This window comes from Astatotilapia calliptera, chromosome 7 (assembly GCF_900246225.1).
Source record: "Astatotilapia calliptera chromosome 7, fAstCal1.2, whole genome shotgun sequence".
In the NCBI taxonomy this organism is placed as follows: Eukaryota; Metazoa; Chordata; class Actinopteri; order Cichliformes; family Cichlidae; genus Astatotilapia; species Astatotilapia calliptera.
The window spans coordinates 63,065,491-63,089,220 of NC_039308.1; the positions used below are offsets into that span (position 1 = coordinate 63,065,491).

The following is a 23,730-nucleotide window of genomic DNA, read 5'->3' on the forward strand; positions in this document are numbered from 1 at the left end:
AGACGACATTACCATTTGATACTTTGTTTTATCTTTGCAAGGATCTGACTGACAATAATGCATTAAGGCTTTTGTTTAGTTTTATGTCTGCATTTTCAGAGTATGACAATCTAAAGCTTTTTTTGGACTGCAAATGCAATGCAGCAGGTAGTCAATGTTTTGCTTTGTATTTCTGTGGAAGAGAGAGCAAAAACGATTTCCTTCCCTAAATTGTGTCGAGTATTTTTGTTTATTTTATTTAAAGAAACTGGCATGGTCAGTATGTAAGGTTGTGCTCATACAGTGTGGTAATGGCGTTACATATGTTTTTGTACCTGCCACTTTGCCGTAGTTGATGTCACAAGTGGGCGGGATCCGTCGCCCTGTGTCGCCTGACTACTCCTTAAAGTTTGCGGAAGTTTGTTTTTTAGAGTTCAAGTGGAAGCAAAGTCTCAGTCTGGTGGAAATCAAAAGAAACGAGGATTATTTTTTATTTTCTTTCGGGGAGTCGTGCTTTAATAGATGGACCTCACGTCAGAGAAAATCCAGCGGATTCTTTCGAAGGTTAGTGATTTATTACGAGCTGCTTCGAAAGATCCTCTTAAGTTAAAACTCAAAACATAATTGCCGGGTAGTATAGCAGGCTAGGTTAGCTGCTGTCTCCCTTCACTAACTAGCCGAACCAGCTCTGTTACTGAAGTCTGAGAGAAACCTGGATGGCAATGAGACGGGAAAAAAGAACAGAATGGTAACCTATTTAAAATAGTAATGAGACAGGAAGGGCAATTAAAAAGTGCTAAACTGAGCTGCTTTCTACTCGTGTCTAACTTTGCGTGGACTGCAGTATTATTGTGCTTCACTTATTGTTGTTTGTGCCAATGAGAATTTCCATTGTAGGTGTGGAATACAGCAATACGCAATGACCTGTTGGACCCTTCAAGAAAATGTCAATATAAAAGTAATTGTTGGGTGTTTTGTTGTCAGAATAAATGTACGATGACAAATGTTCTTACAGCCACAAATAAATTAATTAATGTAAATAAAAGATTACTGTAATGACCCAAATCTGTAGAGAACTGATGTGGTACAATATACCTCATGTGTGTAATATATAACCCAAATATGAAACAGTTAAGTCTTCCTTCTCTGCCCCCTGATATTAGTACAAATTTCGTGATGTTGCTGTTGAGGAGTTGGAGAAAATCAATCGAATCTATCCTGGGATGACGCTATCCACAGGCACATACAGTAAGTTCTTACATTAAACCCATTTACTGCTGACCTTCGCACACAAGAACATTAAACTTATACTATCTTTACTGATATTTCAGCATTTAGTGACAGCACCCAAAAAGACCTTCTGAAATTAACTGGCACCATCCCGGTCCAATATGAAGGTGTGGCTGACCCAAACTCTTCTCACTTGCCTCCCAATTTTGATAGAAAGAGTTGTATAATTTAATAGCATCACTAATTTGAGCATGAGGTCATAATTTTGTACTGACTGAGGTGTCTCTGTCCAAAGGTCGCTCCTACAACTTCCCCATTCAGCTGTGGCTGTTGGACTCCTTCCCATTCACTCCTCCCATATGCCACTTGAAACCCACTTCTAACATGGTCATCAGAGAGGGCAAGCACGTTGATGCCCATGGACGTATCCACCTACCTGGCCTTCACAACTGGGATCATGTAAGATCTTGTACTGTCTGGTTGAAATTTAAAATTAAAAGCGGACAAGGTGCTGAAATGTTGCTGTTTCGTTTCCTCTGTAACAGCCAAAGTCATCTGTGGTGGGTCTTCTGAATGAGATGGTTACCAAATTTCAGGAAGACCCTCCATTGTCCTCAAAGACCACAACAGACAAGAAAGATCCCCATGAGCTCCTGGCGTTTGTCTCCAATTTCCGTATCAGTGATGGTGCAACTCCTAATATATAGTTTTATTATAATGATCACTAATGAGACAAGTAGTTCATAGTGATGGCTTTACTAAATTTCAGGTGGAATCAGCCATCACGATCAACCAATCAACAAAGTCTCAGTTATTGGGGGAGGAGATTTAGGAATGGCATCAGTGATGAGCATTTTATCCAAGGTAATCACCTGATTTTATTGTATTTTTTTTAATAAACTGTTATGTCATACAATTATTATTTCACCAGCTTCAGATGTTAGCAATTCCTATTTTACTATTCAGAAGTGGTTTATCTTGTTATTTGCTTTTCATCCAGTGTAAAGTGGATAAACTGGTTTTCATTGATGTCGCTGAGAGTTCCACCAAGGGTGGCAGTACAGATCTGGAGATTTTCAGTCTGCCAAAGGTTGAAGTATCCAGAGGTACGTCACACTGCACCATCAAATAACCCAGAGATGCTTCTTTGCTGAGTCACCAGTGATGTCAGTTTGATTAGAAGGGAGAGGACTGGCACTGTGCTTGTGTAGAGAGCATATTTGATGACTCATCAGGAAAGAGGAAAAAGAAAACATTTGAACAAGAATGGGAATGCCACAGTCAATGTTTGCTGAATTAACAATGCCTAAGCTTTGTGTTTTTCTTTTACAAGTTTTGCTGTGACAGGTCTGCAGGAATTAATTACAATTGTCTCTGCTGTGCTAGATATCTCAGCCTCTGCAGGCTCCAGGGTGGTCGTGGTGACTGCAAACGCATGGAGCAGTGAACAGTCGTATGTCACAGTGGTACAGACCAACGTTGACTTGTACAGAGGAATAATTCCCAGTCTGGCACGTCTCAGCCCTAGCGCAGTGATGCTAATTGCATCACAACCAGGTCGGTAACAGCAGCAGACACGCCTTCTACTGACTGCTCGGCTCATTATATAAATAACGTACGGTCACTCACTCTCTCTCTCCAGTGGACATAATGACCCACGTTGCCTGGAGGCAGAGTGGCTTGCCTCCAACACATGTGATTGGAGCAGGGTGTAACCTGGACTCGGAGCGACTCAGTCATGTCATGGATATCAACCTGAACACACACAAACCAGCCTGGGTCATAGGAGAACTTTCAGATAAAAAAAGTGAGCCAGAAAGAAAGGACTGACTATTTAAATATTTGTTGGTTTTTTTTTTTTTTCCTTCAGTGAGTTCCTGACCTGTACACTGACGGTTTTTCCATTTACAGATATGTCTTAACCCATTTATTCACCTCACGTGTTTTTCCCCCAACCATTTCAACCATAAGCAGTAATGCTGCACTACCGGTTCAACTTGTACTTTCTTTCTATTCTAAGGACTTGGAAAAAAACACCAGTCACCCAAACAATTACGTTTCTGTTTTTGTCTCACAGTTGCTGTGATGAGTAACTCTGGGTTGAACTCCAGTGCATCACCTGAGATTGCCCAAGGATCCAGCTCTACCAAACCACTGTTAGACAGGTACTGGAATGAATTATTATAACTTTGAACAAAATGTTATAATAACTGTAAAATATTATAAGTGCATTTTTGATCAATTAAGTAAATATTTTTCTTTTTAAAAAATTGTTTATTTTAATTTGTGCCTGCAGAGCCTTTGAGATCATGAAAAATCGAGGCCAGCGGTCATGGTCGGTGGGCCTTTCTATCGCCGACATTACAAATAGTGTCCTGACAGATAAGAGGAAGGTGCACTCTGTCTCCACACTTGCTCAGGTAGCAACACTAAGTGGCTTGTTATTGAAGCAACTAATTCAAATAATGTGAGTGAGTGTGTGTGAGAGAGTGTGAGTGTGTGATGCTTTCAGGGCATTGTAGGAAAGGTCATTGATTATCTTGTTCTAAAAAAAAGCCTTTTCTGTTTACTTTAGGGTTGGGGTGGCATAGCTGTAGAGGTGTTCCTCAGTCTGCCGTGCATTATGGGAGTAAACGGTTCCACACGCCTAGCTGGAGTGTCACTGGGACAGGAAGAAGACTCCAAACTAAGGAACAGCGTTACCTCCCTTTCCAACCTCATGGCTCAACTTAGGATATGAACGATACGAGCGGTGTGGGCGTAGCTGTGCTACTTACTACCCCGTCCTCAGCGGGTGGACTGTGTCTGTGCTGAGGTTGCATGTGGTTTCTCCTTGCACTAAAGTTTTTAGGTTACAGGCGTTACTTCTATTTTGAATTTATATAAACCTAATCACAGCATTTGTTCATCCATTCTCCTCAGTGTATAGCAAATCAGTCAATACTGTCAATGTACAGACAGCATTTTGTGTTCCCAGTAACCACATCTATGACAAGCCGTTCATTTTGTCTGGGTAAAAATGACAATTTGTCACAACTTGATACATGAATGTACAGAAACTTTCTGCAAAAACATAAAAACTTGTGACGCTTGTAGCCTTTAACTGTTTTGTCAAGAACAACCAAAGTTGAAGACAAGAGTGCACTTATACCTAAAATGTATGTTTAACCCATTCCAACAGGAGAAAAATCAGGGTGGCTGCAGATAAAATATGAAGTACGAATATTATACGTACTGTAGGATGCTGGCGTTGAATCAGTGGATTATGTTGGAATGTTCTTTCATATTTAATATTAAGGAACTTCTAAAGGTCTAAATTTAAATCTCGTGCCCTAATGTACTTTGTGTAAAGGAATAAATAAAAAAACTAATTTAAGCACCTTGATATTGAGGTATATACACTATATGATACTGTGGGGTGTGCAATAAATATCTGAAAGCAGTTGTGAATTGTCTTTGCAGAAAAGAGGAGAGAAAAAAAAAAAAAAAGAACAGATAACCCGGGTTTGTCTCTTTATAAAACTCATAGTTGCATAACTGCACAAAAGCTTTGGTCTGAGCCCAAATCTCACTGATGCCAAACAGATCCATAAAAGGAGTACTGATCCACAATTGGTGGGCAGGTCACATGACAGAATACTCCAGCAAGCCAAAATATACTTGTGTGGGAGCTAAGGTCCAAGTTGTTAGACAAGAATGTACAGTGAGTCTGCAAACCTAGACCAAAGACTTTAGCACTAATTTGTAATTCCATAAAAAAAAAAAAACCCATTAAGAACAGCAAAGTCTGTAATAACAAATGTCAGTGCAAAAAAACAAAACAAAACCCAAAACTGATGTTTACATACAATGTCATAATTGTAAGAACATAAACATGTTTGACTATACAGTAGTTCCTTGTATTTTATATTATGGCTCAACTTCCATTTCTCAAAAAAAAAAAAAAAAAAAAAGTCCTTATAGCAATTAAATAAAACACTAAAGTCACCAATAGCTCTAAAGTATGTGAAGAAACTCAGATGAATTTTTCTTCCTGGTTTATATCAGTTTTAAACAGTGAGATATGGGATTTGCTCATGTATAAGTCTCTGAATATGTGCACATTCATAACCAAGAATAAAAGGAAGAACTATTAACAAGCAGAAGTAGTTTCCCAAAAAGCATCTCGGTCTTTGAATCTATTCTACCACTGAACACTAGATGGCGCTACTCTCAAATAAAGTATCAATGGATTTTACTGAGAAACTGCTGATGTGATGGAATAAAACCTCATTTTAGTCTTTCCTTAATTAAATTTGATACATGCATGTTTATATACACAGTACATTATTGCTGTGAGATCAAGTATTAGACAAACAGATAACACTGGAACTATTACTTTGAAAAACAAAAGCATCCAAACAAAGAAATTAAAAAGACAAACAAAGTACCCACTGCTACCTGCCTGGGAAATAGCTGACCTGACCAGGCTTCATGTGATATAAACTTCAGTATTTAAAGCAGAGAAGTATCACATCGTTTCATATTGCTGCTGGTGGATACAGCTTTAAACTCTCTGAAAGGTTTGCCTGTGCACTGCATTAGTGGTCCTTTTTTAAATCAAGTACTGACCTAAAAATTCTGTAAAGAATAATAACAGTTTCTCATTACAGTTTGATATACTGTTAGATATGTGAGCCTGCTCACAGTTTGATATAAATTCAGCATAAATGTACAGGCTTTGGTTGCAAGGTCTCATTTGGCAGCCTCAAAGCCCTTGTGTTAGAGTTGCAACCCTCAGTGCACAATGATAAGGTTAAGACACTTTGTTGGGACACTGTTAAACAGAGAGAAACAAACCAATGGTGAAATGCGCAGGTTGTATGGACAAACAGTCTGAAAATTTCTTATTACAATCCAAAAAACTGAAACCTCATTTTCTCACATGACAACAAGAGCAGGCAAGTTAACACTTTTTCTGTGCAGCCAACAGAATTTAAATACAAATTTGACACCACTGCCCATAAAAGAAGGTGCAAGAATCTAATACACGAAGCATGAGCACATGAGCACACGCGAGCACACACACAACAAATTTAAAACTTACTGGCCTTTCACCTTGAAAATGTCTTTGAAAACTAGACAAGCAGTAACAGAGAATCCCAAGCATATTGTCAAAATCAATAACTCAGTAACATTTGTATAACACTTTAAAATGTCACCGACTTGGGCAACTGATGTCCACTTTGAGGCACCCTGCAAAAGTCTGGACTGGACTGGACCAAAGCTACTCCTACTTCTGACTGTCCTGAGGATCTTAAGTGAGTCGGAGGTGACCCGGTGTACAACAGCGGTGCTGGGAAGGCAGAATGGTCTCTGGGGCCCCTGGAGAAAGGCTTAGAATAACCGGGTGACATGGCTTTGTGCGGGTCTGAACAGCTGGCAGTGGTGCATTGGAGGGGACTAAGTCTGTCGGCAAAACTAGGTGGAGGAGGGGCAAGGATAGGATCCTCCACCCAACTGCCCTCTCCTACATATTCTGGTTCTTGTGGCAAACTGGGAAGGGCACATAGTGAGGGAGGGGAAGCAGAGTGATGCATGTAGACAGGAGGTGGAGGCAGAGGGTACACAGCAGGGTCATATTCTCTGTTGTATGATGGGTTGTTGTGCAGGCTAGGGATTTCCTCAGGAGTGGAGCTCAGCACTCTTTCTAGATTACGGTCATCTTCATCAACCTCCGAAAGGTTGTCATACTGTGAGGTGTTAGAAGGCCGTCTATCTCCTGCAGATACCGGGACGTATAGAGAGACTGGGAACTTGATTGGCTTTGGGGGAATTCTGGGAGAGGAAGACGAATCTGTGAAGGCACGATTGGGGGAGGGTTTTGAGGGCAAAGATTTTTTCTGCAAAATGTCAAGTGATGTCGGAGGTTTAGGGTATAGTTTTGGGGATAGCTTAATTTGATTGACCAGTGGTGAGGCTGAGCGGGGGGAGTGAGAGCACTGCTGGATACCCGGGCCAGTCCTAGCTCCCAGATGGGGCGAACAACCTCCCAGTGGCATTTGGTCAATCTGGTTAGGGAAAATGAAAGGTGGAGGTGGTAGATCAGGGAGATCCATGATTTCCTCCTCAGCTTCCATTGTATGCATATCCAAGGGAGGGGGCTCATAGGGTGGAGGCCAATCCACAGGTTCTTCTTGGATCTCTGTGACTGAGGTCTCGTTTTCCTCGTTGCCCCTCTCTTGACTAACTGCTGGGAACAATTCCTTAACATCTCTCCTTACCCCTACTTTTGGAGGGATCGGAGGATTTCGACAAGGCCTCAGAGAAGATGGTGTCCCTTGTGTGTGAACCACAACAGGGTCTGGTGAAGGCAAACTAGGTGTGTTTGGCCTGGAGAGGCTTCTTGATTCCTGGGGCTCTTCAAGGGAGGGAGGCTGATGTGGGGTGATGCCAACTGTTTCCTGGGTATCTGTACTGGGCTGGCTCTCAGACTGCGGACTTATTTTGACCTTCACAGAAGAGTCAGGCTGCAATGGGAGAAGGAGAACTGGTCTCTCTTGACCCAGAGGCTTCTTGGGTAACTCATCTGACTTGGCTAAAAAAAGGAAACAGAATTTGTGGGTTATTACAAGACAAACGCTGTGGACAAAGAAGCTTAGGATTGGGGGGGGGGGGGGGGGGGGAGGCCTGTAAAAGAACATAGGTGCACCTGGAGGAGGTTGGTCCAGCTTTTTACTGCGTAGTTCAGTCATTGCTGTCTGCAACTGTTCAACTACAGCATCATCAGGCATGAAGAAAGAAGCAGCCAGCTGCTCCTGAAGAAATTCTCTCAGGTCCTCTAACTGAAGTTTCTGCAGGCGCTCTGATTACACACACAATACAGACAAAGGAGGAGCAAAGTAATCTATGAGGATAATCTCCATGAGGTGAGGAATAGAAATGTTACTGTTAAAAAGAGTAGTTAAGCTCAGATGTAATGTTTAAAGATACCAAGTAAAGAGATGCCAAGTAAAGAATTGGCCTGTTAAAGGAGTTGTTTTGCAAGAAATCAACCAATGTGCTGAGCCAGTGCTAGAGTATGCCACCCAATGAAAAATCAGCTTTTGATTCTTCTCCACAGCAACCGACTACTTCTGTTATGTAAGCCATCCAGTTAGGAAGCAGCCAACCGAGAGGAAGCGTGCGATGTAATCCACACAGTAACACACACTCGTGTAGCAACAGCAGCCGCGGCCGTATCTAGGGATAAAGCGCGGCATGGCACAGCCTCATACTCACTTTTGTGTAACTTGAGGATAGTGTAAGCCATAGCAGATAGCATCTTCTCCCCTTCCAATATGTAGATGTCCCATAAACGCAGGGTGAGGGTGAAAGGTGTCTGTTAATTTAAGAGTCAGTCTCATCAAAACATAATAAAACTGCCATAGGTGTAGTTCTAATTTAAAAGTGAAAGTAAAAGAAAGCATTGTGAGGCACTCATTAATGGGACTAGATATAACCCCCCCGAAAAAACAGTGAAGATCTGGAGGAAATCCAAATACTCACTCTTTCAATGAAGCACTGCAGAAACCATTTTGTGGTGTAAATCCCTGTTGTCATCTGCTCCTTGTCCTGTGGAGCAGGAATGAATGCGAAACTCTGCCTTAGAATTTGTTTTCAGTTATAAATCTCGCTTTCCAAATACTCTGGGATCTAAGATCTGCAACATGCGGTCCTTTGCAACATGAATTAATCAAAAAAATGAGAAATGACCTGATTGTTTGAAATGAGTCTGAACTTCTAAGGTTTCAAAGAGCTCAATTACTCTTGTGGATGGAAGGATGGATGGAAGGCATCAGTCATCAGTCTGCTACTCACCAGGTGTTTCTTGAGCTTAGGCAGCATTTTGGACAGGATTAGCTCATGATGAGCCTGGAAACGGTGCAGCTTGGGAAATCCCGGGATGAAGAACCCTAGTGGGGAGGGAAAAAAATTAGTCAGCAGACTATAAATTGTGTATGGCAATAGCAGAGATGTATTATATACAAATTAAAGAGAAAACGATTACTAAAGTTAGTAAAGCATCCTTATATTTTTAATTGGTTTTAAACAGTACAGTTACTTCCCAGACATTAATTAGCTGTGCTTTCCTGTTTCCCATCTCTGTCTCACCGTGCATGGAATGCTTGTTGTCGGTAAGGAGTTGGGACAGAGCCCAGAAGGCATCCTCCTCATTCAGGTACATGAGCAAGATGGCAGCGATCTGACTCATCCCCTGGCAGTAGCTCACCTCCTGGGGGAAGACAGGAGCAGAAATGGCTTTAGTTAAACAGAACGGGCAAATGAGAGGAAGTATTCATAATTTAATAGCGCACACACACACACACACACACACACACACACACACACACACACGCTAAGAAATGAGGGAACAGAGAGCATCTGAATGTCTTATGAGGTCTGAAGACAGACTCTGGAAGTTTTACTGTACACAACAAGATGTAGTGTTGGTATTATCAGCACTTCAAACCTGGATTGTACAAATATGTACACTAGCCAATCAAAGACTCTCAGTAATGTCATGCATCCAGCTTCAATTACTGACAATATGACTTCACAATGATTCAGTGACTTAAACTAAACTAGCCCTTGGCAAGCACATACATGCAAACACAGACACATGCTTAGTATTTGTCCATATTAAGGCTGATTTATTGTGTAGCTACCAACGGACACGACAGAATATCCTTCCAAGGAAAAGCATAAATACAGTTAGGGTTATGGTGAGGTTAAACTACACATTCCCCACATTCTTCACTACCATCACATAGGCAAAAAGAACAAACATGCCTCCCCCCCTCCAACTCTCTCTTCCCTTTTCTCTCTTGGCTCTCCTACTGACCCAGTTTCTTCTGAGCAGTGTGTGAGAAGAGGGGAAAAAGGAAAAAGGGAACGACACATGCCCATTTCCTCTGGCTCAAACACCTCTACCACACAGGAATCGACTACAAAAACCAATCAGAAAAACAGACTTTGGCTTGCCTGCGTGTGGTGTACTCTTCAAAAGTCTATTGCTAAATTTCTGCTAGTTGAAAAGCGTAGGAATATTAAAATCTGTTCAATATGAATGCAAATGATAGATGTAAGTGTTCAGACACAGGATACAAATGCATACGAGTGCTGGTGATTCTGTGCATGTGTGTAAACTCTGAATTTCACCATGCAAAGAGAAACACTTGGAAAAATACACTAAGACCCTCAAGCAGATGCATGAAAAACTCATTATCTCTGCCTTCAGATCCACAACTGTGATTCAAAGACACTGGTGCAGAGACACTGTTAAGATGACTGCTAAGTGAAAAGTAACCAACTTGGCTTCTATGAGAAATGAGGATGTGAGGTTTGTTTTTCTAAAAGCTGCGCTTAGCTGGAAACAAGGCATCCTCTTACATTAAGACAGAATAAAATCTTAGAACAAAAGAGAGTGAATTGGCTTAATATTTGTCCTGAAGCTAAAATATTGTCAAAAGGGGAAGTTGGTCTAATAGTGTGAACAACGGTCTATCTGCTACACTGTGTAGCAATTAGGCCAAGCCAGTCATAAATAAAAGATCTCTCCTAAGGCTTTAAACAAGAGTGACAACAGATGGGTCTGGATAGCTCGGCCTGTTTTCCACTGTACAGAAACTAACACTCTTGATGGATGTGCTGCTTGTTCCTGTGCAGCTAGTGTACACAAGACTCCTCCATATTATGCAACACAATGTTACCGTAAGTACGGACACAGATACACGGACAAATTTGCTCACCGTGTTGTAGACAGAGTAAGCAGCTAGTACGTGAAACAGCGCCTGTTGCCTGGAGAGAGAACAGAGAAGCCACCAGTTAAAACAACCAAACAAACTGAAACGCTGTGTCGGAGTAAAGCGGTTCAATTGAACCAATTATTTTATCCACCCAGTCGCTTAATCAACCCTCAGTATTGTTGCTACACATTTAAGTCTTAATGTGTGACAGGACTTCTTTTATGGCTGAAGAAAAAAAAAAAAAAGACCAAAAAGTTAACTTTTATGGTTTTCTTTTCGTAATGACCTTGTGAAGTAGAGAAGTATATATTTTGTTCATGATATGTGAAAATATGCTGTCATATATGGAAAGCCCCACAGATGTTCCAGAAATTACATCTGATTACAACTGCTTCAGACCTTGAACACAGGCGGCCAATGTGTGTAGGCTAATGTGTACAACGTGCACACGGCGTAGGGATAGTAACAGATCTAATGTACGCAGATGTAGATAGGACAATGCCTCCACAGGCTTCTATAGTAAATAGATGTCTTATGGACAGGGACAGAGACAGGAAAGGAGCTTTAAATAGCTGTCAGTTTCTCAGTGTGTGTGAGACAGCTGCTGACTTGCAGGGAAGGAGTGGGCAGCCAGGCAGGATGGAGCGGTGTTTTGGTCTATTTGGACTCGGTGGCTTTGAATTGGAGGGGAAGTACATTACAAAGGGCAAAAACAGAGCACTCAGTTACACACTCAGAGTGAAGAGTAACACATAACAGCGCCTTGCCCCAAGCAAATACAATGAGAAACACAAGAAGGTATTTAGTGTTTGGAAGGTAAGTCTGTGTACATTTGGTGATATAAGTTTCTGTTGTTGCAGTGGTATTACAGTACATGTGACGCCAGCGCACATTTCTGTATAATGCCATTTCCTGTGGGGCTTTGCGCACTGACAGGAAGGCTAATAAAATGCAGAGAGGAGGAAACCACATCTTTGGTTTTGTGTGTGTGTGCATGGCACTGTGTGAGTGCGTGTGTAAGTGGGGAGGGGACAGGGCTACTGCAACGTTTAGGTCAGAGGTCACACCCTGCAGGAACCTCTGTCAGGGGAAACCTGGACATGTGACCTGACAAAACAAAACAAAAAAACCTGACAAGGCCACTTGTAACAAAAAAAAAACAAAAAACAAAAAAACAACAACCAAGGTTTAACAGTTTGTATGTGTGTATAATGTGTTACATGTGGATACAATGAAATACTTCAGCTTCCTCCTGAGTGAAGCTAAGAACTCACTTGACTCCAAAGCGATCCATGAACATGATGTGGTTCCTGAAGGTTCTGTTAACATCCAAGTCTATCTGCTTAATTTCTGTGGAGAAGTTACGAGCCTGCTGCTTCATTTTCTGGATAACAGGGGAATGACATTTCTGTGTGTAAAAACCAGGACACAGTTTCTCAAAATCATAGAAAATTGCCAACAATTTTAATAGCTTACCTCATATTTACCATCTTGTTTCACCTTCTCTATGTCTAAAAGCAAGGCCCAAGCTTGTCCTCTAAGTTGGAGAGGAATACCTTTATATACACGCTTCGCCAGCTGAAACAGATGTGACAGAAACACATGAACACAGGCTCTTCATGAGGCGGCAAAAACAGACAGAGGGACAGCGTCACGTTTGAATGCTTCTTGAGGTGTACGCCTTTTAGCTCTCTTGATTGACACGGATTCATCTCATACACTCATGTACTTGTTTTTTTTTTTTTTAGCCATCTCCTCACGATAGTCTGGTAAGAGGAGATGGATAAAGGAGTGAGCTGTGCTTAAAAGAGGAATGGAAAACAGATTATAAAAAGAAACAGAAATAGTACATCAGATAGCCAAGCAGAAAAAAGGAAGCATGGGCTAAATTAAGACATGTTGGTGTCTGAATGTTGATGGGTGACTATCGACCTTTTCACTGCTCTTGTATTTGTCCCATTTCTTCACCATCTTCAGCCATTTCTCAACTCGCTCGAGCTCCTGCTGCTTTTGCTGGAGAGAAGAAAGACAAAACAACATGTGGTTCAGTGCATGTGAGAGTCGGACATAAATAGATCACTTGATTGGTAAAAATATGGTAAAAATATGAAGTAGCTATACGTTAAAATGTTCATACCTTTTCTTCAAGCACACTTGGTGTTGGAAGCTCTTCCTCACTGGAGAAGGGCAGGAATACACAATATGTATCAAAGCGGTAGATTAAGAGAGTAATCTACATTTTATAATGATAAAAAAAATCATCATAATCTGAGAAGTAGCATAGACAGAACGATGGGACCAATTCAATGCAAGGGAATGTGCACAAATTTAAAATAGTGCAAGGTAGAGACCAAAGCTTCAAATGTACTTACTGCAGGAAGCCAAAGCGGTCTGTGATTTTATAAATGCTGTAGTCAGCATCCTCCCACGGATCAATACTGACACCCTCCTGCCTGCCCTGAAACACAAACAGTTCAAATCATGCATATTTGGACAGATCCATTATTTTCCTCTTTAAACCCTGCGAGTCAGTGCACTACATTTTAAATTAGGAGCCTGAGACATGAGCCTTGACATTTTCTGATGATGTTCTGCCTTCCTGACAGATGCAATTGAGACTTAGCCCATGCAAAGGTAGGGAGCGTGTGAATGCTGATCTGTGTAGTATCCTCCAAATGAAACGTGACAATCTTCTGTGGCTACACCTCTACAAATGCATTATGCTTTGCAAAAATATTCTAAGTGTAACCACAAATTGGTCACTATGGAAATGTTCACAGTCACAGGTTTTCCTGTAAACACCTACCTTGTCATATTTAGAGATGATTTCAGCCCGTTCTTCTGCTATTAATGTGTCTATGTCCTTCTTCATGTCAAAATCTATAAGAAAACACACAGAAATAGATTAAGAGAGTAATCTCTCTTAACCTGTGTATATGCCAATGCATTGGCATATACATTGGGCATGTGGAAGAATATTGACCTAATATTGAGGTAAATATTGATTTACTGCTGATTGGTATGGTAGGATAATTACACACTTGATCCATGATATAAAATGTTGCTTGAATGTAAAAGAGATAACTGTAAGATAAAACTGCTACAATCTCCTTGCATTAAACTTAACGAGATCCCTCCATAAAAATATGACACATACAGAAATTGTGGGGTAAACAGCCTATGAGTGTATGCTGGAGTTGGTAGAGGGCTTGAAACAGCACGAAGCAATGCAGCGCAGCAGCGGCACTGACATGTCAGAGCGAGTAGCAAATTTCGAAATTTAAATATGGAATATAACGGATGAGGCATGTTACATGTTTATGACGCAGTGCAGTTAGAGTTGGCTGTCTGAATTAGCTTGCATGGTATTGTCCAATGCAATTCTTCACATTGACTTTTTGAAGAGTGTTTGTTTTAAAAAGGTTACACAGGAAATTAGTATAATAAGTCAGCTCTTTGGAATAATACTATGTTATACTGATTCTTGACACATGCAGCCAACAGAAACCTCAGGCAGTAGATTTTTCGTAGCATGCCAAGCAGCAACAGGTGTGAATGCACCTGTCATCTCACACAAAGACCCTTTAACTTTTCCCTGCAGACCCTTACTCATTGTGCTGACAGGAGACATTGCATTTGAAGCGATCTACAATTCACAAAACGTACAAGTTCAGGATGCAATTTGTTTCTCAGGTGTCTTCCCACACACATAAAAAGGTATCCAGTGCTGCTGAAATATGAGCACTTCTTGGGACTCTCCTACAATTAAGCCTAATAATGGAAGAGGTTTGCCACAGTAGAAACAGGTGCTCAGTGAAACCAGACCTCTGAACAAATGGACTCTGTTGCTCTTTGCTTTCCTTTTCAAAATTTCCCTTTTCTCATCCACCTCAGCTTGAGCCATTTCAGGGTTTTGATGGCATCAGCATACTTTCTGAACAGCTGTGTAAACCGTCTGTGAGGTGAGCTCGGTAACCAAAGTCTTATCTTACCTATATCACATGATCAGATAATGTGGTCTTACTAGTGTATTTATCATAGGCTAAATAAGTCGTAAAGAAATAAATTAATAAAAAGCTGAGCACGTTAAGGCAACTATTGTTGTGATCTGGTGCTATATAAATAAAACTGAATTGCACTGAATACTTTAACTATGCACACAATGTTTTTTAACATCGGAGTTGATGTGTGGAGTGTCATGGCACCACATTGTAAAGCTACATAATTGTTTTTCTTAATTAATCGAATTTTTAAGCCCTCTTGATTTAATTGTATTTTCACAATTATCAAAAGTTTAATTTATGTTTCTCTTCTAAGACATGCACTGAATTTAAGTGAATATCGAGGACTAATCTTATTTTAATGCAATGACTTAGTAGGAACGTCACACAACACGGATGTGTAAGCAAGGTTATGCCAAGAGAACGTGCTCTGTTATTATGAGTTCAGCTTTAATGGTACTGCCAGTGAAACCTAATTCAAATGCATGAGGAGTTAATTGATTTATATGCCAACAACTTTAACACTTATGGTCATCAAAGTGAAGATTGCTTTACTGCATTTTCACATGTTTATAAATGTAAGTTGTAAATGTATAAAATATATATATACACACTCCGAATATGTATAACATTTCATTATGCTTTGTACAATGGAATTTCACTTTTTAAAAGTCCTGTTTGCTGAGGGAATTTCTTTAAAAAAAAAAAATAAATAAATAAATAAATAATTAAAGCATCTGTCGGGCTTCATCATTAGGTCTCAGATGCTTTCTTCCTGTGTTGAGTCTCCACACTGCTGATAGCATTGTTTTTGAGCCAGGAAGAAAAGGAAACTAGTGACTGCCACTCCTTCAATAACAGGTTCAAGGAAAACTACAGAAAGAGTGGGACAAAATTCTTCTTCCTGCAGCCATTAAACAAATATTTCAACTCTTTCAGACTTGGACTGTGTGATCAGCAAGAAAGATTTCAGTAAAACTGCAGTTGATCTGTCTGTGTAGGTTCTCAGTCATCCAGGTCAAAGTAATCTAAGGAGCTTGGAAAGAAAAGCGACCGGACTTCTTTAAGTTTTCTGAAGACGTTTCACCTCTCATCCGAGAAGTAAGATCATATCACACTAATACAACTGGTGATTTGCTTATGACTCATAAGCAAAATACAAGAGAAAACAGCTGAGGCTACATCCGTGGCTGCATCAAAGTAATTTACTTTACTGCCCTTTTTAAGTGGTGAACAGGAAGGTGGTTACTTGTGGTCGGGATCAGGGTGTCAACAGATGGAAGCTCAATGGAAAATCTGATTAAGCAACTGAGAAGGTCACCAAGTGGGAGAAACCTCACACGAATATCACACCTGGGGGAGTTAATATGAACAGGGATGTGTCATTTGTCTAACTGTGTAGAAAACAGAAGGAATGAATAAAGGTTATGTGTTTGAAAGAAACAAAATCGGCCGCTTGAGATAGTGAGCAAACAGTAAGCTGGAATTTGAGATGGTTAACACCGCTGAACATTCAGAAGAAGAAAAACAAAACAAACAACTGTATGGCTACGTTTTGACAACCATGTTGCTAACAGGGTAGAAACTAAGGCTTAGATGACATCATTTCCTGTTATGACATAGGGCTCTAAATTAGGCTCACATATATAAGCTCACAGTGCACAGTTGTAACCACAAAGAGCTTGCAAAGCATTCTGAGTCACAGTCAGCTAATTACAAGGTCTTCAGCGGTGATGCCGTGATGCGGCAGTCAAAACTTCCTTTACTGATTTATCACTAACATTTCCTATCTCTAAATGTTGCTCACATACTCTAAAATGTCATGGATAAAGCCATAACCAGCCTGGCTTTTGCAAGGAAAAAAATTAAGCCAAGTAGCTTTATTTCAAAGACTTACTGGTAGCACACTTTTAAACAGCTCTCCGCACTGAAAACCAAAAGGCCATTTATAGTTCTATCAGCTAACTGCGGTTCAAAAACTAAAAGATATATTTAATCTCACAGGAAACAGAACACAATTCTCAAATGTTATTTAAACATATTTCTGTTTCCCTTGGTTTCTGATCGTCTCTCTTTTGGCTTATAATCAATCTTAATCCGAGCGGATTCCGATTTAAGACAGAGGATTATACAAGCGCCAAGTAAGAATGAAAGCTTGGGATTACAAGTAGTCTGGCAATAACTTACCGTAGGGCCCTGGAAACTAACCACAAGCGCTAGACTCCTATTTAGATAGAGACACGATGACATATTTGCAATATGTGCATGTGGGTTGATATCTTGAACTGAAGCCTTCAAGTCAAACTACCTCAGACAGTTTGTACCAGCACAAGGGCAAAAACACAAGGGAGACGAGCTAAGGTCAAATTTGGAAATACTGGAAAAAAGTTGACCTGAATCCCGAAGGTCAGATTCGTTGTTAATATCTGATATTAATATTGTTATTAATATCAAATTTTTACGTTAATGTATTTTATGTGACTGTCACTCAAAACACTAACCTCACTGCTGATGGCGACGCAAAGCAAAAGACGCCAGATGTTTCGTTCTTTTGAGCACACGATTAGTCAGCGCTGCATGGTCAGCCAAAGGACACTCAGATCAGACAAGCTTGAACCATGCACCAACTCAGCCTGGTTACCTTGCAGAGTAAACTCTCACACTCACTCTTCAGATGCATATTTTATTATAAACATGTACTGTAAACCACCACTGTTCCTGCAGAGGATCTTACAACCTCACTGTCAGGGTACTAATAAGCATAAAGTGTCAAAGACAAACACATTTTTAATGAGTCACGACTAAGATGTAAATGATCTAAATCTGATGCTTTATCAAGGGTTTCTCACTTCCCTACATCAAATGAAAAAGCAATTCAAATTAAGAATATGGTGGAATTATACATCTGTTGCTTAAGTTTATAATCGTATTAATTACTACAGTCATTAGCAGAACAATTTATGACAATTAAATTGAAAGAATGTCCTGTGGTGCATTCCATTTCCCCCGTCATTACATTAGCTCAGTGGTGTAGCTTTGTGGCGGCTGTGAAGAACAAGTATGTCATTCTAGTTCAGAGAAGGGAAGCTTACAAGCAACCACATGGCTTTAATTTCCACATGAAGAACGCTCAAGTCCCAGATGGCAACAGAGCTCCAGTTTTGTAATGGGTGTCAGACACACAGTGTATGCATGTAAGCACGGATGTGTCCAAGAGAAGCAGAAAAGAGCTGGAAAAAGCAGACAGAGAGCAACGGCCACGAGGTGCCCTCCCTACTTTAAGCAGGGGCGAAGAAAGATGATCATCCAGGGTCAAATTAGATGGTAATAGAGGCCAACTGAGAGCACTATTAAGAGATGAGGAATGTCATAGAAAGCTTAGAACCTACTTAGAGAACAGGAATCATTATTACAACAAACACAAGAGTGACTATTTTTGCCTCTAAAAAAATAAAGTTATGAAACCTCCATTAAAGCAAGACCAAAGCAGCTGAAACAAGATTATTGTATACTCAAGGTGAGTTAATCAGAGAGAATTTTTCCTAAGTACAATATAATGGACATTTAGCTACCAAGTCATATTTTTAGAAGCCACGTTTTAACATGCTCAAAATATGATCACATTAATATAAAAAACAAGCTCAGATATCTCAGTATCATCAACAGCTTCTATATATGGCTCCATACTAACAAACATGTTTGGCAGGTGTGATGGTGCATGGACAAGAGCCATTTGTTTCACCGTGCCCATGCCAGTAGCATTTTTCTCAAGGCTTGCTCATAGTGGCTACTGACTCATAGCAAAGTAAAATAAACTGTGTACTAAATCTTTTCTTGACTGAGCTGAAGCAAACAGCAAGTCGATACTAGGAATTCAAAGGACAATTTGAGACAAGAATAATACCACCCACCTTAGGCCACTTAGAGAAAATCTTACTTTTGAGAAGCTATGGTCTCCTTAACAAAAGATTCCCTGTCTTCCTTACTGTCTGGGCCCTTTCCCCTGCCGCCCCATCTCACTCACTTTTTTGTAGTGTTTATGCATAGAAAATACAGACACAGACGTTGTGGCCCAGGGGGAAACATCCAGAGCTCAGGGACTGAGAAAAAGCACAAAGGCTCAGAATAGCTTGCTGTCCCTAAGGACTTTTTTGTCCTGCTGCACTCTATATTACCCATGTCCCTCTGCCTTATCGTTTTTCCAGAGAGAGCCACACAGAACATAGATTATACCAACATTACTCACCATCCAAATGTGCCCTTTTTCCTTTCATGACAAAGAAAAAAACAAGATGGAGCAGGAGGAAGAGGGCTCACCTCACCTTGTATCACTCAGACTGAAAGCAGTCTCTGTTCATTACTGTGGCTTGAGAGCAGGAAGGGGGGGTCTAATTATAAAAATGACCACACAAAGTTTTAGATGCTAGAGAAGCAAGCCCATCGCAGGCCTGTTTCCCAGAGTGCAAGCAATTTTTTGAGGAGTGGTATGAGGAGGACAAGAATGTCAAGGGAAGAATATTTATAAACACAAAACCTCAGATCCTGCAGAGAAAGCCACATTCTCATAAATGGATCCTCATCTTAGGAAAGACACAGTCACAACATAAGTGGTGTAGCTAGAAAACCCCCCAAAACCCAACGTATATCCACACTTTAAATAACTACTGTTGTGGTAATGTTAGTAAACTCATACGTGAAGCTGAATGACTAATAAACAGAGAAAAACAGGTTTTAAAAAAAGCAATGCTTAAATCATGCTGATGATAGACAGATCTCATATTTAACCATTTACAAAAGCAGCTTGCTGCACAACAAGCGTCCTTCACCAAATTAAGAGCAAACGCTCAGGTCACATTACTAAGTTCAAACGTAACCTCTGATACAGCTTCCACTCTTTACAAACCATTATATTTTGCCCACCACAGCACAGTGCTAGGTTTTGGAAAGCCAAATAGATTAAATAATTCAAGAAGGTGAACACAAAGAGAGGATGTTACCCAATGAGGAAGAGCCGACCACGGCCAAAGTCAAAAGCTGAAGAAAAAAAAGAAAAAATGCCAGGCTTACCGTTACACACGGCGCGTGTGATTCGGTCAGTTTTAAGATTGTTTACAAGAACAGAAAGAGAGGATTATGGAAGGGGGACAGCATACACTGGAAGGACACTTAAAGCAGTTCAGCAAAACGAGGTTAAGTATTTGGGGCAAAAACTAATTTAAAGTGGCATCTAGAAAAGACACAAACAGAGCCAATCATAGAGGGGAAATTCCAAGATGGTCCGTTTTAGCCATTCTACAAATGTCAAAAAACAAACAAACAAAGATTTCAGCTATTATCCCATGAACCGACCACTCGTGTCCTCATGGGTGTAGCAGTTTTCAGCCCGAGTGACAATTTACAATCTCAACAGTGGTGTGACCTCAATTTCACTAATGACGGAGTGTGGGAAAAAGAATTGGGATCATTTATAGACAAACTAGCTCATGCAACTGTCAAAATGAGTTCTCGCAGAAACCTAGTTTCTTGCACCATGATTGTGATAAAGTAACATACTGATCAAATGCTAAAATGCTGTATTTGAGACTTAAGGATTATAATAGTGTAAAGTAATTTTATTACACTGGTATCTATAATCTATTTGCCCTCTTATAACTGCCTTCTTAATATGATCATCCTTGTGTATTAATATAATTTTAAAAGGTGCTAACAATCGCAGTCTTCATAAAAGCATCATAAATGCCCCACTATTCTGAGATATTCACGGACTATACTATTAAGTTCCAATCCACTGGATGACTTTGGCTTTTCTGTGCAGAGTTTTCAAGTTCTTTCTAGGAGTGCAAGCACAGGTTTGGCAAATGAGGAACCCAAGTTGTATGTAGGTGTGAGTGTGACTATGTTTGTCTGTATGTAGCCTGTAAAAACACAGAAAAGCTATTCAGGGTGTGCAAAGGTCTATTACGCAATGCATGGTGACACAAACTCCAGGATCTTGTCACCCTGAAAAGAAAAATGTAGAATACTAATGGCTGGGGATATTGAAATATTTTGAGGAAAATCTTACTCATTTCTGTCCAAAATAGCTTCTGTGACATCTACCCTACCATAGATTATGATTGAATAATACTGTCAGATGAAGGGATTTTGACCAGCCCATTTGTGATATCTCGACCTAGCATGGCTCACAACACAATGTGCGAGACATTTTCATACAGATCAACAAGCAGTGTTGCAGCTTCTGGTTCTGATGTAGCTCTCATTTGAAATAGGCCGGACAGCTTTATGCACGATACAGTAAATAAAAGAAAAACAAAAAATTAGACATTATTTTGTTGGTTGATAAAAACAGACCAACACCTGGACTTGCCTCAAGTGTGCCTCGGAACAACTTTTCATAAACATAGCTATAGCCTATACTACTAAGCCCCCACACGCGATATGGTACACCTCCCCAGCTCTGACCACGATTGCATTGCAACAAGATGATCAGAGATTACCTGTAGGTGGTTTAATCATGTGACAAGGCCACTGAAAACCTTTCACGGGTTACACTATTGGGGTAAAGTGTTTCTTTTTCTTCTTTCTTTAAAAGGCTGGCAAAAGGCTTCACTATTCGGTGCTTTTTGTGACACTGGCCCATTTGTAAGCCTTTGGAATCTATCATAAAGCCGCCATTCAGACCAACAAAAAGACTATTGTTGCTTCTCTGCTGTAATAATATTATCCCAACAGAAAACAATGCAAACTCCTGGCTGAAAACGAACATGTGAACCATAAACAGACGTAAATGTTGTATCAGAGTAAAAAAAAGAAAGCGTCTGTGTTTATGGTTTATTTGACTAAAGCCAATTATGATCCTTTCCTCCAAGTGCTAACCAAGGGATTTACTTATTATCTATAATACCGCAGAACATAATACTACATAATTGCTTTTAAGTCTGCTAAGCAGGGATATAAAACAGCAAATTTATAAAAGCTTAATGAACACATCAGTGTTCTAAAAAAGGCAAATTCTAGTGAGTCATTAGGAAAAAAAGACAAGGATAATAAAATAAGGGCTCACATGCTCTGCCTCACATGTGGCTGACATCCTGCTTGCAGTCAGAACAATGTTTAAAGGGAAAAGTTTTACTCACACACATATCCTAAAGTCATCATGTGCTGTTGGACTCTAGATCAAATTGACGGTTTGAAAACGATGAGATCCACGTAATATTCATTTTTGAAAATGCCATGCCCTATCTGTAAGTGCACACAGATTTACAGATTTATTTTTCTCATAAGGGAAAATCTAATATTAAAGGGTGGTTAACTTATTGCTATCTCAAAAGCTTTACAACATAAACCAAATGAAATCAGTTCTTAACTAAAATAATTAGGAACAGATGCAGGAGATAATTAAAGAGGCAGGAAATTGTGACGTATGGGTGGGGTTCTCACAACAAGAAGCAAAAACATAGAAACACCTTTCTGATATGAACAGAAAGCAGCATCTTTAAAAAAAACACAGCTGTGAAGTGTGTGTATGAAAACCTAATATAGCACTGACTTAATACGCCTGTACAATACTTCTCATGCTATTACCAAGTACATATTTAAATTAAAGAGGTAATGTGCACATTAGCAATATGCACATCTGTAATATGAGTCTGCAATCCAACACAGGAGAGCTAGAGCTGCTGGACATCTTTCACTTGAGTCTGTCTGTCTGTAACCTCCCCCCACTCCACATTTGAACCAGCCAGACTCCCATTAACCTTCCAGAGGGGGGACCAAACACGGTGTAGCATGACATACAGACCAGCTACTGGCCTACTTTCGGATGCTGGAGTCTGCTTTCTGAGTGGTGGGATATTCAGAGTAAACCCCAGCTGGCTCCAGTTAAAAAACTATGTCGCTTTTCGGACATAAAACGACAGGACATTGTGTCGAACACAACTATAGTTCCCGATTTTGACACTTCTCTCATACCTGCGAAGCATACATTAACACAATGCGGAACTTAAAGATGGTAAGAGCGAAACTGATTAAGAAATGTCTTTGCTTCGTGAGAAAAAACCCCAGACTAGTGGTGTTCGGGTGAAACGCCAGATAATTAAGGACACCGAGTCATCTTCCCTGTTCTTAAACACTTGTCTTGTCACGGTTAACACGTAATTTAACAGCTGGAAAGCTCGTGAGAGTGATGCAAAATCAGAAATTCCCAAAAATGAATACCGCTCCTACACTTCTCTTAACCACAGAGGGTTTGCGAAGTTAGCCAACTTCTCTCACCATAAACCGTATCTCTTCCCTAAAAAAACCCTAAAACATTCACGAGCACAAACCTTCACTTCCATTAACGGTTAACACGAGCGCTTTCTAACAGCCCTGCACGTGCGACTAGTTTTAAAACGAGTGAACAGGGGTTCATTTACTGATCTCTAGCTGGTTGCGCAAGTTGTGAAAACATAACAGGACAGGAAAAGACAGTAACAAACGGGTCGTTTCGTTACAAGCGCTAATCAGATGGAGAAGACAACACAGTGTGTCAGAGACGCTAAAGCTGTCTCCGCTCACCTTTTGAAGTGGCTTCTCTGTTGCCGCGCTGTACAAACTACATCCACTATTCTCATTCTCTCCCTCGCTGCGAAGGGGAGCTGTCACACCGACGTTGCCACCGCGGTAAAGGCTCGTCCACGAGTGTCGACTACCTCCGCTCAAATCGATGTTGGTCAAACGGACAACCCCTCCACCCCTTCCTCCCTCCTCAC

At 40.4% G+C, this 23,730-nt stretch overlaps 3 protein-coding genes across 5 annotated transcripts in view; 2 read left to right on the forward strand and 1 right to left on the reverse strand.

Moving 5' to 3' along the window:
* The window catches only part of spty2d1 (SPT2 chromatin protein domain containing 1), a 4,857-nt gene extending 4,838 nt beyond the window's left edge, over positions 1 to 19 (forward strand). For all 3 annotated transcript variants that reach the window (XM_026176457.1, XM_026176455.1, XM_026176456.1), the window contains one exon: positions 1 to 19. This exon is cut by the window's left edge and continues 616 nt beyond it. The gene's annotated coding sequence lies outside the window, so the exon portion shown is untranslated.
* Positions 20 to 296: 277 nt separating this feature from the next.
* On the forward strand, positions 297 to 4,698 carry uevld (UEV and lactate/malate dehyrogenase domains). The gene is made up of 12 exons (XM_026176458.1): positions 297 to 543; positions 1,143 to 1,227; positions 1,311 to 1,376; positions 1,505 to 1,668; positions 1,755 to 1,896; positions 1,979 to 2,073; positions 2,210 to 2,315; positions 2,596 to 2,766; positions 2,852 to 3,016; positions 3,287 to 3,374; positions 3,506 to 3,629; positions 3,785 to 4,698. Exons 1-12 carry the CDS (start codon positions 502 to 504, stop codon positions 3,947 to 3,949), a joined length of 1,413 nt encoding a protein of 470 aa, XP_026032243.1. The 5' UTR covers positions 297 to 501; the 3' UTR covers positions 3,950 to 4,698.
* A 467-nt stretch (positions 4,699 to 5,165) lies between these two features.
* LOC113027050 (TBC1 domain family member 3F) lies at positions 5,166 to 23,721 on the reverse strand. Its single transcript, XM_026176466.1, has 14 exons — positions 23,537 to 23,721; positions 13,783 to 13,856; positions 13,349 to 13,434; positions 13,114 to 13,153; positions 12,909 to 12,989; positions 12,453 to 12,554; positions 12,251 to 12,360; positions 10,980 to 11,028; positions 9,343 to 9,463; positions 9,049 to 9,143; positions 8,737 to 8,802; positions 8,470 to 8,569; positions 7,901 to 8,053; positions 5,166 to 7,786 (listed from the first exon to the last, which is right to left on the reverse strand). Exons 2-14 carry the CDS (start codon positions 13,846 to 13,848, stop codon positions 6,399 to 6,401), a joined length of 2,457 nt encoding a protein of 818 aa, XP_026032251.1. The 5' UTR covers positions 13,849 to 13,856; positions 23,537 to 23,721; the 3' UTR covers positions 5,166 to 6,398.
* Between the last annotated feature and the right edge of the window lie 9 nt (positions 23,722 to 23,730).

What these genes read in the sequence shown, in the direction of transcription:
- uevld (XM_026176458.1), top strand. Translation starts at nt 502, where the DNA reads ATGGACCTCACGTCAGAGAAAATCCAGCGGATTCTTTCGAAG. An exon ending in TGATGAGCATTTTATCCAAG is followed by an intron (nt 2,074 to 2,209) that starts GTAATCACCTGA and finishes CTTTTCATCCAG; the next exon opens with TGTAAAGTGGATAAACTGGT. An exon ending in ACCAAACCACTGTTAGACAG is followed by an intron (nt 3,375 to 3,505) that starts GTACTGGAATGA and finishes TTGTGCCTGCAG; the next exon opens with AGCCTTTGAGATCATGAAAA.
- LOC113027050 (XM_026176466.1), bottom strand. Translation starts at nt 13,848, where the DNA reads ATGAAGAAGGACATAGACACATTAATAGCAGAAGAACGGGCTGAAATC. An exon ending in GACCGCTTTGGCTTCCTGCA is followed by an intron (nt 13,154 to 13,348) that starts GTAAGTACATTT and finishes GCCCTTCTCCAG; the next exon opens with TGAGGAAGAGCTTCCAACAC. An exon ending in CTAAGCTCAAGAAACACCTG is followed by an intron (nt 8,803 to 9,048) that starts GTGAGTAGCAGA and finishes CCTGCTCCACAG; the next exon opens with GACAAGGAGCAGATGACAAC.